Genomic DNA, 17747 nt, shown 5'->3' with positions numbered 1-17747 from the left:
AGAAAGCTGTGAGGAACTTTTAGGATGTCAAGTAGTGATAGGACTAGGGGGTAGAGGAGGGTAGATTTAGATTGGAAGTTAGGAAGAAGTTCTTCACCATGAGGGTGGTGAGACACTGGAACAGGTTGCCCAGAGAAGTGGTGGAAGCCCCATCCCTGGAAGTTTTTAAGGCCAGGCTGGACAGGGCTCTGAGCAACAATATCCAGTGAGAGGTGTCCCTGCCCATGGCAGGGGGGTTGGAACTGGATGATCTTAAAGGTCACTTCCAACCCTGAAAATTCTATGATTCTAACTTATTCACAGACTGTGGAAAAAAATTATATAATGTACAATGCATTTCCTACACAGATTTGATACTTTTAATCCTGCTATCATTTTCTAATATTTGCATCTATACCACATCTAGGGCTGTATTTCAAGATTACAGATAAATTTATTTGATAATTTTGCACACAAAATAATTTCTCAATCGGTTGTGTATCTGACCAAATTCATAACTACTTTGTTAATCATCTAAGGATCCAATTATAGTCACAAAGTTCTACCCACCAGTAACACTTCAGGGAAAACAGAAGTAGAGTCAAGAAAGACAGCTCTTTAGAATTAGTATTTGCAGGTCTTTGTACAGTATGTTGTTCAGGAATATCCATAAACACCAGAGATTTTAGACTTTTTCTATGACTGCCAGGAAACTTTGGAGCACTATTATGATATGTAAAATAATTAAATGGAAAACTCTTACTCTAGTGAGTACACTATAACACTAATACTATTCTTCTTCTCTTATCAAATTTTAAATTACTTTTTGTGTAGTTTCACTTTAAAGTAATTGGTATTTGAAGAGCCATTTTTTGATGTTCTGCATTTTAAAGTAAAACAGAACTATTTTTCTGCTAACCCCAAAATATTACTGATTTTGTAACCCATTAATAGCTTATGGAACTGATTCATATAACAAATACTAGTGCAATCTTAATAATTTGGAACATTTCCAGTATTATTATTACTTTAAATACTGTAGTTTAAAAATATACTTTAAAAAAAATACTGTGTTTATCCTCTATTTCACACAAATTTTGAGAAAAACCTACAACCCGCATCAGGGTATTTGTGACAGCCATAAATTCATAATAGGCTCATATGAAAGAGGTCCTGTGTACACCACCTGTTAAACCACCACAGGGCTGAGACTGCTACACAACTTTCATTTGCATGAGAAAGTGAAATTTTATTTTGAAAAGCAAGATGTTCTCTATCAAAAAATTTCATGAGAAAGATACTTATTTTTCAGATATCTAAAATTTTAGAACCCAGATTTGAGAAACCCCATCATAAACTGAGACTGACCGTACTAATGCATAGTAGGGAATTGTGCAAGCAATTGTTAGCTGCCTTCTTCTTCCCATTCGAAGAGAGAAATGCCACATTGCAAATTGTGCATATAGAGTGGAAAAGAACTTACACACACACACCTGCCATTTAAGATTAGGTCCCCAAATATTCTGAAATAGGATCTGTTTCTGTAAAAATGTGGACCTTCCCCATCCACATTCTGCCCCTTCATGTGTACATGGATTTCCTGCACCTTGGTTTGCCTCAAGCCCCTAAATTCCATCCTCCTTGGAAGGCATCTCCTTGTCTTTCCCTGTGGATTAAAACTATGCCATAATGTTTATCAACAATATCTACATGAACCTCTCATTTCAAATCCTGCATCTTAGGTCCTGGCAGAGGCTCCCTGAATCATTTCATGGTCTATTCAACTTCCTGCATTTCTAACCTGTACCTTTCTTCCCCAAGAATACCAATGCTCTCCATGGAAAAAGAGCTCAGCAGGGGGTCCAATATTCCTTCCTGCAACCACACAGTTGAATTTCCCTAATTGACAAATTATCCTGAGAAGAGGAAATAAACCCTGCCTGCAGTGAAGCAGCTACACGATATCCTCCAGGCTCAGGTCTGCTTGCACTGCAAAGGGAAAGCAGAAGTCATAGGCAGTAGGTTTTGCACAGCCAGTGCTCACTCCAGCACATGCACAGTAAGAACTAAACCAATAGCTCTGATCCCTTAAGACTTTCATTTGTTTGACCAAATTATCTAGAAATAAGTTAGGACTTCTAGAGGAGCAGAAGAGAAAGAAAAGGGAAGAGCCTTAACCAGTAGTATTTCTGTACATTCCTGTCCCCCTGGTCTATTTGCCACCTTTAAATGATGTAAGCCCAATACAGAGCAGCCTCCTGCCAACTACAGAAGTGTTGCTTGAATACAGCAGTATTCCAAAGGTTCTGCAGCTGTGGAGCAGACCTGAATGCACCCTGTGTATATCACAGTTCTTTCCGTCTTTTCCTTGTCCAGTGAACAGGATTTCACTGAGTCATGTGGCAGACATCCTCCCTACCCAGCCACCCTCTGCTATGCAGCACCAGGGCACTTGGGAGCTGGTGTTCAGGGCCATACTCAGGGCATATTCTCCCCTAGCTCTTGTGCAGCACCATAGTCTCTCCCCAGGTCCTGGACCTGGACCAAAACGCAAACAGCTGGGGAGAGGCAGCAGGTTTGTCCACCTGTGACTCTGAAGTAGAAAAGAAACACAATGCTGTTCTGGGAATGAGGTTGTTCAAACTGAAGTAATTTGAAGCAGAAATTAAATTAGTGGACTTTTTGCATAAGTGTGAGATTGACCAGTTTCACTTGTGTATCCCTGAAATATAGCCAAAAGTAGAATGACTTGCCAGGTAAGAAATTGAAGGAAGAGTTCTGTAACTGACATGGTCCTGCAGAACTCTATCCAGAGCTCACCCTGGCATATGTCTTCATGTAAATCACACCCTTACAGGGAATCTAACCCAAGCAGCTCAAGGGCTTAAGGTATTAAAGACTTAATCTGGAGACTCCTGTGCCAGGAGCTATTCCTGGCACAGTCAGCAGCCCCAAATCACCTCTCAACATCTCCATTTTATCTTAAAACTGGCAATAATCAGTACTCAACAGCAGGCAGAACGAAGTATTGTGTCCAGCTCTCACAATTTTTTACTTTTTTTTTTCCAGTGAACAGCTCCAACTCTGCTGCAAAGATGCTGCATTTCTACTTAATGTTGCCCATTTCTAGTAAAAAAATAATTGTAAAATATGACCTATTCCTATTCTTAAAATTTTTCACACGTAGAACGTACTGCCTCCTCTAGAAATCTACTCTAGAAGCCCTACTTCAATAAATCATGTGAAATCTGAAGCAGGGTCTCCTGAGTGAATCTCACACATCAACAGAGCACTTCATTCTGATGTTACCTACTATAGCCCCCAAAGATGCTAACACAGTGCCATCCCCAAGCTCATCGATCATGTCATTCTTAGGTCGACGGAGAGACATGGCAAGAGCTCACATGCTCTATCTATGCTTCACAGCCCTGGGAAGGAAGGACAGGGAGCCAGACCACAGAAGCAGCTGCTTCCCAGTGGAGGAATTCCAACATGGCTGCTCTTCCCCAGAAAGGAGGGAGAATGGAGAAGGGCAAAAAGTCAGGAGGGAATTTCCCCTGCACTGGAATTTTCTCTTCATGAAGAGGTATCCAAATACATAGCTTACAGGCACAATTCACAGGATCTGGCAACTTTGTTTTTCACAGGAAGCAAATGACTAATTAAGCTTTAATGACATTATAATACTGGTATAAAACTAGGCATCTTTCAGGTCTTATGTTTACAAATTTCCTTGCTGAATTGTGATTCACATTTTCTTTAACAGACAGTCAAAACCTGGCTGTACCCAAAAATTTTTATATTCTCTAAATTGGTATCTCTAACATCTATTATTTCAGGCATTTTATTAAATTTTAAAGGTGCACAAACAATGTATACAATCTTTGAAGACACACTAGCCCTCCAAAATGTGTTTCTATATAAATATGCTTGTAGATACTTAAATATCACAGTCATAAATTTACTTTTCTTATGTTGCATGTGTCATGAATATTTGCCTACATGAACTACAAGTATGCCAAAAAATCTCCTAAGTCTGGCCAGAAGTGCAGTATTTATACTTGTATTAAAATGAATTCCATGTGCAAGCTGAAGTAGCACTCCATCAATAAAATATTTCAACCACTGTCTGTGGTATGGCACTGAAGCATCTCTTTTCAGCTTTATCTGACACTAGGGATTTCTTGCTTTATGTAGCTAAGAGTCAACGGAGAACTATTTTTAAGTATAAAAGTAAGAACTTTTTAAAATTTATATCTAAGTTAAGAGAACTACTGAGAGACTTCAGTGTGCATGAGTACATAAGCAAGAATACATTTGAATTTTCATAGCAAAACTTTTTCATATTATGGGATTTTGTATTATAAGCACTTCTTAACAGGTACTCATAATTTGATCAGAAATACTCTCCTTCTTTTTTCTAGTTCTAAGCCATTAAGTAATTTTGCTTGTTGACAGCTGGAACAAAATATATTCATTTCTAAAACAGAGGAGAAGGAAAAATATATTTTCCTATTTGTCATTCTCTTCATTCAGAATGGTTTCATGCAAGTGCAGATATATTCTAGGGTTGAACTGAGTTCAATACTAAAATCTAAACATGACTATATGAAGGACATAGAGAGGAAAGGCATTTTAAGAATTACGTAACCAAGAATTTTAGAAAAGCCTTGTCTGTAAAGAGGGTGGACCATAGATGGGACAATGAAAAGGTTTCTGGGAGTTCATCAACAGCAATGAATTTCAAGTATCCTCCCCAAGAGGACCTTGGGTCTTCACTAGGAAGTACTATGCTTATTTCCCTGAGCTCTCAGGAAAGTACAAAGAGTTGGTCCACACGCCAGGCAAAAGCAAGCTATTTATGAAAGAATTTATTTAATGAAAGATTTTAAAACAACACCTTGAACTGCAGTCATATGCAAACAGAAATAATTGTATCATGCAAAACATGTATACTGTGTGTTGCGCATCAGCAGATAGCTGAGCAGGTTCCATGCTGAATGTTACTCTAGATCACACTTGCTAACATTATTTTAGCACAGCCAAAATGACAAGAGTATGGAAGTCCAACCTAGAAAAGTTAAGGCACAATGAACAGTAGATAGACTTATTATCCATCCTTTTCTGTCTCTCTTTAGTTACAGTCACTAGTGTAGGTCGCACACAGAAGTACTGAGAACAAGCAGTGTGAGTGCACTGAAAACTGTTTAAGAGTCTGAGTTACACCTGTACAATGTCTGAAGGCCTGGAAGGAGCCAAAGATTTACTTATTCCTCAGAAGTGTTCCTGCTGTACCAAACACCAATACCATCATTTTATCAGTTGGATGTGTATGCTCTGTAGCTATTCTCAAAAAACCAAATAAACCAGCAGCTTTATTAGTAATTTACAGTACATAAATTCCAGTACAAACTTGTAAAGGAATTTCTCCTGAGGGAAAAACTAGTTTTAGAGTTTTGCAGAATAGTAGAAGGTTGTTTGGGTTTTTTATGTGTTTCAGACATACACAGACTTCAAAACGTCTATATTTATAGGTTCCAAAAGATTTTCAACAAGTCTGTGTAGAAAACCTTTTTTTTTTGTTGTTTTAGAGGATGCCTGTTTATTGCACATTTTCTTGTCCACTAACAGCATCTGTCCAGACAAAAGACCATATTAGAATTACTTCAGTCATGCATTAATCATAGCTGATGAAAGACTTTAGGCAAGTATTCAGTTTTAATAAAAACTCTTGAAAATTGTTATTAACATAAAGAAATATCTTGGAAACTTTCACCCAAAAAGCAAAACAGAAACCAAATAATTAATAAAGAAATTATACCATCTTAAGTTTTAAATAACACTGAACAGATGGCTTAATCTAAGTCTCCATATAAGCCAAAAAAAGCAGATTAAAAAAATGCAGGAGAAATGGGTGTATGATAGGAAAGTCCAAAGTTTCAGGATTTGAGCATACTTCATATTTGGGCTATTCTAAAAGATGGAAGCTGGAAAGCATGGGGAGCTGGTCTGCTCTCCACAGCTGTAGAAGGTAAAAAGTAGTTTGAGTAGTTTTTTACAAAATTTATCAAGGTTTATTATTTACCTTTAAATACTTTGCAAGTTTCTGAATTCCCCAGTATTCTGGTGGCAAATCAGTGCTTCTTTCCTGAAGACATACAGGTTGTTCTTCATCTTCTTCAGTCTCTGAGGAACTTTCATCTTCAAACATGTCTGGTGTTGTACTAAAAATAAACAAACAGCATTACCCATTTTGAACAGCTATAAATTAATATGAACAACCACATTATAAACAAGTATGAGCACACTGCATAATAACAGAATTAGAAAAATCTGATTCACATTACCAAATACTAAATGAAGTGACAATTACTGCCGATAGTGAAAATAAAAAATTTTAAATTAAGGAATAAGATATAAGTAAACCATACCGTTTTGAAGATGATTGTATTTTAACAGATTCAGAAGAAGTGGTCTTCTTCTTGATTTTCAGAGACACAGTACTGCTTTTCCTTTCTCCTCCAGCATCTTTTCTCACAGTCTCATCTCTAAAATATTTGGGTTTATTAAAAAAAAAAAAAATTTTACATACATACATAGAACCAAAAAGCTATGGTTAGACACATTATGTAAGCACATATGAGCTTGTGAACCTGCACAATAAACTGAATTAACAAGAAAATATGCTGGATCTTAACTGACTAATTTTGCTTTAACAAAATACTCGAATATTAGGAAAAATTTATTATCCTGGCCTGTGTGTTATAAAAGAACAAAGAATTAGTATATGCAGACAGACCACAGGTCCATTTATCCAAGGATACCATCTCCAACCACTACCAATAGCAGCTATCTAGGTAACAGTAGAACAACGGAAGAACACAGAAATTTTTTTCCTGAATGTTCTTCAGGAAACTCCAATAGTTCTTGTATTAACAGATTTGGATAGACTTTTCTTTCATTGATGTGTCTGGTTACTTTTTGAACTCATATAAACAAATGGCCTCTGCCATCCTATGGCAGAGAATGTGAGAGCTAAAGCCATGTGTTGCATGGAGAAGTCTCTTCTCTCTCTTTGTTCTAAACTGGTGTCACTGGCTAATTTTCATTTAATGCCCTTTGTTCTTGTATTAGAAATGACAATGACAGTCTTTTCCCTATCTACCATCTCCAGTCATGCCTTTTTGTATCTGTTTTAGTGTTCCCATCACCTTTCTTTCCAAGCAGGACAGTTCTAGTCTGCCTTGTTTTACCACACACCAAGCTGTTAAATAGCTCTGATCATGCTGAGTACAATATATCTTGCTCTCCTTATATTCCAGTAAGACTCCTAGGCCTAGCTGGACACAACCTCTGGTGCTTTTTTGTCTGAAATTTTACAATGTTAGGAAAACAAAATGTTCTTTCAAGCCTGGGCTGGTCTTATAATAAGTGTTATGACAATAAGAGAGAATACTACTCATGATTAAAGCCAATTTCACTACACCTAGACTCAAACAATAACTGTGGAAAAAGATAAGCTTTTGTCTCTAGCAAACCACATATTTTTATCTGGTGACTGTAGGTGACATCTAAAAACTTTTTTAAAGTTTTCTGCAACGTGTCATATTAGCAGACTTGAGAAGGTACCGACTATTTTTTTTGTAGGATGGAAATCAAAGCCTTTCCATCAGCTATTCTTACTCCATTAACACAAAACTAGGACATAAGAAAATCAGAACAGAGTTCTGATTTCAGAAGACAAATCCAACAATATCCAATATATGGATATTCTATTTTTGCGTGTCCAAACTTTGAGGTAATTTCATTAGTAAAATCTGTTGCTAAGCAGGACTAAACAAGTGGCTCACACAACATGAAATCATTAAAATATATAGTAAAAGAGTCATCCTGATTTTCCATCCTGGATCTCCTTTGCCTCCCTCCGAAAGTGTGGCTTAGAACAGATTGTCTACTCTGTCTTGCTTTAAAGGGGATTTTACACCACAAAATACAATATCACAGTCCTGGAGGACAAGTACTGCAGATGATTGCAAGATATGTCCATGCCTTGCTGTGGAAATGACATAACATCATCAGAGTTATGAAAGATGAAAACTGAGAAATCTTTTCAGTAGTCTACGCTTTCCTTAGAAATTAACATGGAGTATATTTGTTTTACTGCTCCTAACCTAAGGTCCTAATGCACACCTATAACATACAGCTCAATCATAAGCACAGTTTAGACAGGTCTATAGGAAAATTCAGCTATAAAGATAACAACTTATCTTCGGGCAGTCAAGAGACCAGTACTCTTCAACTTGATAGATGACTCTATTTTCTTCTTCTCAATGGTGTACTTTCTTGCTGCAGAACTTTTCACTTTCTCACATTCATTCTTTTTTGTAAAATCATTAAGGTTCTCTGACTGGCCAGAGACCTTAGCATCAACTACTTCCATATGCTGGTAATTCTTCTCATATGTTGGTTCTTTAAAAAAAGTATATTCCTAATAAAAGCAGGAGACATGGTTTGTCAGTCATACTGCTATATGAATAATGCATAGTAAAACAATAAGTTATAAGCACAATTGCAGGATACTTTGCTTTAAAAAATGTATGTATTGAATGTAGTATTAGATTATTAGCATAAAATCAGATTGCTTTTAAAGAATGAAATATTAATCTAAATGGAAAGTAGCTGTTAAGTGCAAATTAAAAATTTTGGAATAAAGGCACTAGCTAAATTTGGAACTTCCTGAACATAATGAGTGTTGGTCAGTTTCTAATATGTTAAATAATGTGTGATACAAACACTTTTATAGAACCTAATTCCAAATGAGCTTTAAAATATAGAATTGCATGGTCAGCCACTCTGCTTTCAATGTGTCATTTACATAAAAACTATTTCCCTGCATAAAGGATTTAGAGATTCCTACAAAAAACAATGAACATAAAACCAAAAATAGACTATGATAAACTGCTAGACTTCAGTTCCAAATAATTTAATTTGACATAGCTTAGAATTAATATTAACACATTACATTTCATTTTTTCATCTTCTGTCTCTCAGGACAAAACATTGTTGAACAAGTCACATACAAAAATGGAGCTGAGTGGCACCTACCAATCCTTCAGCTGTCTGTGTCTAGTACCATGGCTGATCAAAAATATCCAGAACAGAAAGGACTCTTGTCAGCTCTTATTCTCTATTGGAACATATTCAAATTTTACAGGAAAGACAGCATACGATTATTACTTATTATTATTATTGCAGCTGTCACTACCAGATAGGTGAAGACATTCCTTTATGTATCTGATTTAAGGCACTTTTGAGGAGACTTTCAGAGTATGGTCTGTTTTCAACTCCTCCTGATGTGAATCGGCTGTTCCGAGCTTGCTGACCCAACTCTCTAACCATAAACTAACTCATGCTAATTAGCTCATTCTGAAAATGTACTCTGGACAAGACAATTTAACACATGATAACTAGACAAATCACAGGGGAATTGATGCTGTAGCTTGACCAGCTAAGCAAATGTTCAAAAGTATGTTTCCTACAGCATTACATGCCAACACAGCAATTCACAGCAAATGGCCTTAAACAAGGCCAAGAAGATATTACAAAAGTTAATTGGTTTTGCAGTATATGTGTACATAATATGAGCTCCACAGACAATAAATCAAGACTCTTTCCAGTCATGATTTATTTCATGTAGGCAACCCTGGAAATACAGCTTTCCTCTGCTTTTCAGAGTTCTGGAGTGGAGAAGGTTTTCCCTCAAATACAAATGCTCTGCAGCTCTACATATTAAGTTCTAGTTTTAGAATGCAGAATGTACTAAACCAGATCTTCAGAAAGGCAATATAATGTATTCCTAAACATTAAAATGGTGCAATTTATACTCTTCAGAATAAACTTATTTACACAGGAAGGGAATACTAAGGAAGTAAGTGATTTATAAGACAGTTTCCTTCAAAATTGAAGGAAAATAGGATAATTCTATTTACTCATTTGAAAAGTGCACACGTTTCTTTAATAGCTACAGTATCTTTATGAGAGCAGAAAAACAGTCAGGAAAGGTATATTATTTCTATTTTCAACATTAAGAACAAGCTATATTAACATTTAGGATTAGAATTGTAAGAAAAAAGTTATTAAGATATTACCATATTTTACTTTACATGACCACCCATGAAGCCACTTTGAAAATAAATTAAACCAGTAATTACCCCCCAGAACATTCATATATTGTCACAATTATAAAATGCAAATCTATATGTAGATATAGCCCTAAAAAAATACTTGCCTATGAGACAAATAAAATACATTTTGGAAATTACTGCACGTTCAAACAGAACAACTTAGAAAATTAATTCCATTACTGTTGCTAAAAGCTGTTAAAACCACATAAGAAATCTGAAAAAAGAGGTTTTATTGTGAATGATGAAATAACTAAAATTGTAGTGGCACCGTGTGATTCCAGCTAATATAAAGCTCTAAATAAAATCCAAAATCCTTTCATACTACTGAATAAGCTGGATGCTTAATTCTTAACTATGATATTTAAATCAGGCAGTTCTCATAAAAAAGCTGGGTTATTATTTATATTTGGGTTACAAAGAATGAAGATAAAAATTCAGGTGCTTTTGATCACATAAAAATATTGTCATAAAGAGCTGACCTTTCCTGTAAGAATATAATATTTTCCTGCTTTAACATTTCCAGTTTTCCATAAAGAATAACAGCAAAAACAAGCAAAACATTCCATACTAAATTAGAAGCTGATCTCACATGTTGGATCAAATCTCACATTAAAGTATTATATAGAACAATACCTGAAACACTGCATTATTTACTATTTTAATAGGAATATATTTAGTAGAATCTGAAACAAATCCAAAGAAAAATAACAAATGTATTTGAAAGTCTTTAAAATTCTTCATGTAATTACAGATTTAGTTTTGATAAACAACATAAATGTCCAGCTAGGTTTATAATGTAAGTCTTAGCGATGTAAAATCTATACACCCAGTGTCAGAAACCACATACCTGTTTTGCCATATTTTCTACAAATCTAGGCGATTTCTCCCTTAAAAGTGTGACAATATCTTTATAAACATCACTTTTTCTTTCATAGTCAATCTCATCTTTACCCTCCAGTTGACCCTTAAAAGAAGAATAAATTTAAAGCTATTAATAGTATTGCTTTACACAGTTAACTTGAGCTACACCATAAAATAGTACTAAAGAGCATGGAGGTTCTACTGTAATGAATTAGGTACAGAAGTCTCAGGCTCAGTCCATCAAACTTCAACAATGCTTTGCAAAAATGCATGGAACAACCCTATGGATCCCAACAGATAATCAAGATCTTACATAGAATTCTGCATGTAATTATTATCAGTTAATTATATTGTGTGTAGTTCCACTGAAAAGAAATTTATGGCTTATGGCAAACAGCCAAGTAAATACGAGCTTTCAGCGCAGTATAGCAGATGTCTAAAAGCATCAGAAAATAATGTGACCTGACTAGCCTAAGCTTTATGAGCTTCATCCATTAAAAATGTACTAAGCCAAAATTTCCCTGGATTTTTTAACTCTCAGGAAATCAGTTTGTGGTGTTATGCCTGGTCATTCCCTCTTCAAAATGCATGTGAAAGCTCTGGGCCCTGCCTAACACATGTAAGGGTCTTTTATGTCTAAATAAAACCTATCTGTAAGGAAAGAGGCAACCAAAATGAAAAGTAGAAGAGATAAATAATTTCTAAAAAGCTTTCACTGAAAGGAGAAATAACTGCTTATAGTTTATAAAAAGGCAAAAGCAAGCTATATTAACCAAATACATTATTACACCTCAGATAAAGAGTGATGAGGCACTAGAGAGGCATTGGGTCCCCCACTACCTTTAAATAGAGTATGAAGGAATGTTAGACCATGTTTAAAGGCAAGCACTGCTAGCAAAGAGTGCAGAATACACTTCTAGTAGCAAAGTTACAGAAAAAACACTCAAAACCTATGGGAAAACTAACATACATTTATTACTCTGTCTTCTTCTATACTCTATAGGCCTTACAGCCTCAATACCACTACCCTAAACCTGAGTGATTTTTATTTTAGCACATAAAAACATTCATTAGTCTACGGTATTCTTTATTATTACTTACTCCATTTAAAAACACTCCTGCTGTGCTGCAAGTGATATACAGAGGATCAGTGTCATGTGGCTTGATGACTAAATAACAAACTTCTCCATGTACTTGTCTCCAGGGAGGAGCTCGGCATCCATTAAAGAACACGTAATCTGTAACCAATTAGCATCATTGTTTTTATCCAGTTTAAAATTATTTTTTAATACTTATGCTTGATTTATAATTTAACATGTATACAAAACAAATTCTGAAAACTATACCTTACTCTTAAGAATTCATACTGTTAGGAATTAATTATGTGAAGCTCTGTGACACGTGGCCCAATCAAACCAAGAACTGGAGCTGTGCTTAGCACTTGTAAGGATCAGGGACTCAGTTCACTACTTCTGCATCCATGGAAGATATCCATGCAATGAGAAACTACTCCTGTAAGGTTGAAGAATAGGATCCCACACCTGAAAATACTTTCTGTTTTACTTTATAACTTTAAAGTAGAAATAAACTCTTAAAGTTTATTAGCTAACTTAATATAGCAAATTTCACATGGAAGTCAAATACTTTAGTAAGGGTATATATAAATGTAGGATATGATCAAATCTGGACCTGATGTATATTCCAGTGATTCCAATACTGTATCTTCTCCTTCCCCAGAGAAATTCTTGAGAAGATTAACTTCGTTATCTATAGCAGCTGGATTTAGTCTGACGTGTCTGCAATTAATAGAAAATGGTCTTAGATGTTTCACCGAGTGGATGTACTCAGAGAAATAAAGGAGAATCCAATGTTATTTTTTTCTTTTACATTGAGTGTTAATATTAGCAACAAAAATCTAGACATGGGTCATCTTCTGGTTTGTTTTTTTTTTTTAAATTTTATCTGTTTAGTGAAATAGTAGTTCTATATCTAATATGAAGTCCTTGTAACTAAGATAAAGACTCAATGTAATACTTAATAGGCTTCCATCAAGAAATAAACATTTCCTTGAAAATAATTACCTGTAACGTTGTTTGCACAAATGACTTCAATTTGCTACCAAAATGCAAAACATATGCAATAAAAAAATTCTCATTTGTAGGCACACACTTGTATATCCATGCCTACAGTAAAATCTTCAGGAAAAAGTTTTTTCAGTAATTCAATAAACAGTGAAAGTTATTTCAATAAATTTATTTATGTCACACCAAAAGTGCATGTTCTGGGTTGAAACCAACCTGATTTAGGAATAAAACGAAAAAATGCACAGGCTGACATGCTTACCTGTCATTTAAAAGGCACTTACTGTGAAATCTGTTTCAAGGCACTATTAAGTAGTTGCAAATCAAGCTGATGAAGAAAAATAAAGATTTTAATCTTCATCTCTGTTTCAGGGTCATCATCTTTTTTCACTTTGTCAAGTAAATGCAACATGGACCTATCTTCTCCTTCAACAGTGCCATATGCAGGGCCAAGAATTTTCACTATAGGATCCCTGTTAGCTGCAAATATCAAACAGAATCATAATATGATACTTTATAAAATTATAAGGCAAGACAAACACATTTTATGTCAATTGCGGAGTAATTTTCATTATATAAATTTACGCAAAGAATTTTAATAATGTTCCTAGTTACTAATCAAATATTAACATATGATATAGTTTCATATTTCTGTGTTGTAACTTAAAATAGACTTTAAAAAATAAGAAAACAATAAGAACAAAAATAAATTTTTCATAATAAAATTGCTTTTCACAACAAAGATTTAGATTCATTCAATCTAGAGGTCTCAGTAATTTCCTTTATAAACAGCCACATTTCCAGAAAATATGCCTGGCTGGGGACCAAAACAGGAAATAAATGGGTTTAACTCACTGAAAATTGATCATTTTGGAAATATGATTTAGTGTTAAAGACCATCTTCAGAGTTTTCTAGCAGCATTCCCAATAGCCCCCTTACTTCCTAAGCTATGCCAGCTGCTCTTTTTGATAAACAGCGACATAACTACATGTCAATGGGTTATAAAAAAACATTTTACTCCGTTCCTGCAAATGAAGTCCTATGCATCTGTGAGTGCCTCTACATGATGCCCTGTCCATATTATTCTTCCTTATTATTCAGTGACAGGCCCTGGGATTTGATGGATCTGAAGTCTGTTCCAGCGTGAGCATTTATATTTTAGTACTGCAGCTGTAATTTCTACAAGTATTGCCAAAGAATATTACTATCTCTTCTACCTCCAATTAGAGGGGGATACCCAGATTAGCATAACTAGGGTCTTCTAGTCTGTTTCAGAATCTAGGTCTTGAATATGACACAATAAAAGTACTCGTACCTGTATTTTAAAGGCCATTGTGAGAACGACCTGGAAGCACTCACTGTGAACCATGTGCAGGTAAGAGTATCTTAAGCATGTAAGTTTTGCTACTTTTAAATTATTTTTAAATAATTTTAAACATTAATCATTAACATTTTAAGAGAGGATTAAGCAACAAACAGGAAAAACTGTAACTAGCCTCCAATAAGACATTCTTTTTTCAGAAGTTTAAACCTACTGCCTGCTGCCATAGCTGGGAAAGACTCAATACACATCAATTTGTCTATGAAATTCAACAGTCTTATTTTAACTCTATTCCAGATTTCTCTATTATCAATTTCTGTGAAAATATGGGAAGAAACAGAAACTTCATTAAGCTCTGGATCAGCATCTTTAGCAACCTTCATGAATCAACACTCATATACTTAAAATGGAGGCATGTCTTTCTTCACATTTCATAAACATGAACTGGAGAGGACATGCTTTTTAAGTCAGAGGAAAGATATATATAAAAAAGAAAGAAAACCTTCAAGGCACGCCTGTACTTCCTTTAACTTTTTTTCCACAGCCACTTCAAGCAAACGGGACAGCTGGTCAAAACTGCGAACTCTGAGAGTTGATCCTGTGAGGAGAAGCAGTGGCTGCCCATCTTTATCTTTGGCTTTAGACTGAGCAGTTACATCACTAGAAAAATAAAATTATACCTTTGTAAAACAAGAATTATTGAACAGCAAATTTTAGAGAAGAACCTTGGATGTTATTCAAGTTCCACATGATAAAGCACAAACAATTTCTTTAAACTGTATTTCAGAAAACTTCCAAGGGAAAACGGTTTGCTCAGTGCAACTCAGCAGGTGGATGCACCCAAAGGAGCCTGGGATCCTGCGGAGAGCCTGCACTGGAGCAGGCTCCTGGCAGGATCTATGACCTTGAGGAGAGAAGCCTATGTTGGAGCAGGTTTACTGGGAGGACTTATGAGTAGTGTGAGGAAGAGACAATGCATAATGAATGGACAGCAACTCTTATTCCCTGTGCTACTAGGGGTTGAGGAAGTAGAAAAAATTGGGTGTAATATCCAGTTTCGGAAGATGGGAGGGTTGGGGGGAAGGTGTTTTAAGATTCTTTTTTATTTCTGATTATCCTACTCTGACTTTTGACTGGCAATAAATTAATTTGTGGAGCCTGGTTTGGCTGTGATGGTAATAGGTGACTAATCTTCCTGTCCTAATTTTGACCCACAAGCCTTTGTCAAATGTTTCTCCTCTGTCCAGTTGAGGTGAGGAGTGGTAGAGCAGCTTTGGAGAGTACCTGCCATCCAGCCAAGGTCAATCCAGAGTGCTAGGAGGCACTCCTATCATTAGCAGAAATTACAGGGTTAATCACTGTTAGTGGTTTTAGAAATAGACAATGCAAGTTGTATAAATCACTAGCTAAGCAGATTTGTATCACAATCAAGACAGCATATCCTCAACCTCTCAAAAACCTTACAAAGTTAAACTCAAAGTTTTCAATATACATCAGTAAAATCCTGCCCATTTCAGCCTCCCAAATACAGTAAGGATTTCTTTATGCTGAGTGAGAACACTTCTGCTTCATAGTTCACTTTCAACATTATAAAACACACTAATTCAAACTTACTTGATCTCATAATCTTCTCCAAATTCTGAACAGGACAGTTGTGTTTCCCACTCCAGGGGCTCTCTGAAGACAAATGCTGCCTCCTGAGGATGCCTGGTGCTGATGTCCTCCACAAACTTAATAATTTGATTTAAAAGAGATTCGTTCAAAGGGGTGATTTCGAGTGTGCCAGTTCCAGAACCAGCAGCAGTCCACTGAGCTGCTCTTGCTAATGCCGCTCCCATGGTCTCCTCTTCACACCTGGGCGAGTAAACAGTGATCACACTGAGCTCTCAACTGATAAATGCCGTGTGTTGTAGCTGCTGAAATTTGAAATAAACCTATCTAGGAATTATAACTATTATAAATATATCTAGATTCTTTTAGCTCATTTAAACACCCAGAATCGGGAAGGGGGAAATGAGGAAGGCAACAAGCAATTTTTTAAGAAGTTGGGAAATCAAGTGAAAACACCTTTAGACTAGAGACTCGAGGAGCTGACAGCAGAAGGCCTCTGTTGTGGCTTTAACAAAAGGCTCTCAGGTTGTCCTTCTAAAGTTGATAGCACTGATAAAAGAGGGTAGCTGGAAAGACATATACAATGACTCCTCACCTCCCCGGCACTTTCTATAAATGGTGGGCAAAGGGGGTGTCAGACCCGCCCGCAAGCCTGGAAGGGCCGAGGGCCCCCGGGGTGAGACGGCCGCGCTGAGGCTTCGCCCCCGAAACCCGAGGCTGCCAGCACAGCGCGGAGTGCCCGGGGCAGCTGCCGGGGTCAGGGCTGCTGCGGGAGGGATCGCAGAGCCCGGCGGCGATGTGGAGCCCACCGCGGTGGCCAAAAGCTCGGCGGATAGACGCCCCTCCCCGCTCGCCCCCATACCTTGTCTCGGGTAAGCCGCACCGGACCGCCCTATCGCCGCCCGGGCCGCGGCGAGGCCGACGGCGTTGCTATGGCAGCGGCCGTTACCGGGAGCTGCGTGTAAACAACCGGCAGCCGGCGGCGGGAAAGGGCCGTGCACTGCCCCGGGCTACCGCCTCCTTGAACGGGCTGCCTGGTGTGGCGGCTGCGGGTGCAGGCCCCGGCGGTGCGCCCCGGAGAGTTACTGCCCCGAGGGGAAGAACGGAGGTGTTCATCCTCCGCCGGGGGCAGGAGGATGAGTGTGGCACGGCGGGTAGCGGCCGCGGTGGCACCCCGGTGCCCAGAGAGTGCCTCCAAACCCGGTGGTGTGAGGTGGGGGCACCTCAATAAGGATCGCACTGCGGGAAGAACAGGTTCCTGACTTTGGGAGAGGGCTGAGAGCCAAGAGGGTATCAGGCAGGTGGCCCTCGGTGCTCGGTAGTGGAGTGCGTGAGGGTGAGTAGTAAAGGGGTAGGACACTTGTCATTAAAGGTAGAAGGAGCTACAGTCAAAACAATAGAACAGGTAAATGGTTTTGCTGGGGAATTAAATAATGTAGTGGTCAGAGTTACTTCACAACAGAGTTTAAATAAAGACCACCGTTTCAGCTTACGTTATAGCCAGTAGAGCTTAAGCCTTTCACTAGCTTTCAGTCATTACAAGAAAACAGCTTTAATTAATAAGGTTAACATTAGCCACTTCTAATTGTTGAGGCATTGTGCCAGATTCTTTTTGTTAAAAGGGAATGTAATGTGAAATTAGCACTTCTAGAAAAAGGTAAAGTAAGCACACGTAGAAATTGCTGATGAATAAAATCCTTTTGTATCTG

General features: G+C 37.2%; 1 protein-coding gene across 1 annotated transcript in view; it reads right to left on the bottom strand.

Annotated features, from left to right (window-relative positions):
• Positions 1-16292, bottom strand: part of ODAD2 (outer dynein arm docking complex subunit 2) — an 83944-nt gene extending 67652 nt beyond the window's left edge. Inside the window, exons 1-9 of the mRNA XM_071734953.1 lie at positions 16042-16292; positions 14930-15087; positions 13390-13585; positions 12714-12820; positions 12126-12262; positions 11011-11127; positions 8247-8467; positions 6411-6542; positions 6065-6203 (exon numbers count right to left, since the gene is read on the bottom strand). Coding sequence (XP_071591054.1) covers positions 6065-6203; positions 6411-6542; positions 8247-8467; positions 11011-11127; positions 12126-12262; positions 12714-12820; positions 13390-13585; positions 14930-15087; positions 16042-16265 — 1431 coding nt within the window. The 5' untranslated portion in view covers positions 16266-16292. The remainder of the gene's footprint in view (positions 1-6064; positions 6204-6410; positions 6543-8246; positions 8468-11010; positions 11128-12125; positions 12263-12713; positions 12821-13389; positions 13586-14929; positions 15088-16041) is intronic.
• Between the last annotated feature and the right edge of the window lie 1455 nt (positions 16293-17747).

The sequence above is a fragment of the Heliangelus exortis genome, chromosome 2 (assembly GCF_036169615.1).
Source record: "Heliangelus exortis chromosome 2, bHelExo1.hap1, whole genome shotgun sequence".
Classification (NCBI taxonomy): Eukaryota; Metazoa; Chordata; class Aves; order Apodiformes; family Trochilidae; genus Heliangelus; species Heliangelus exortis.
This window is presented reverse-complemented; position numbering and strand designations above follow the sequence as displayed.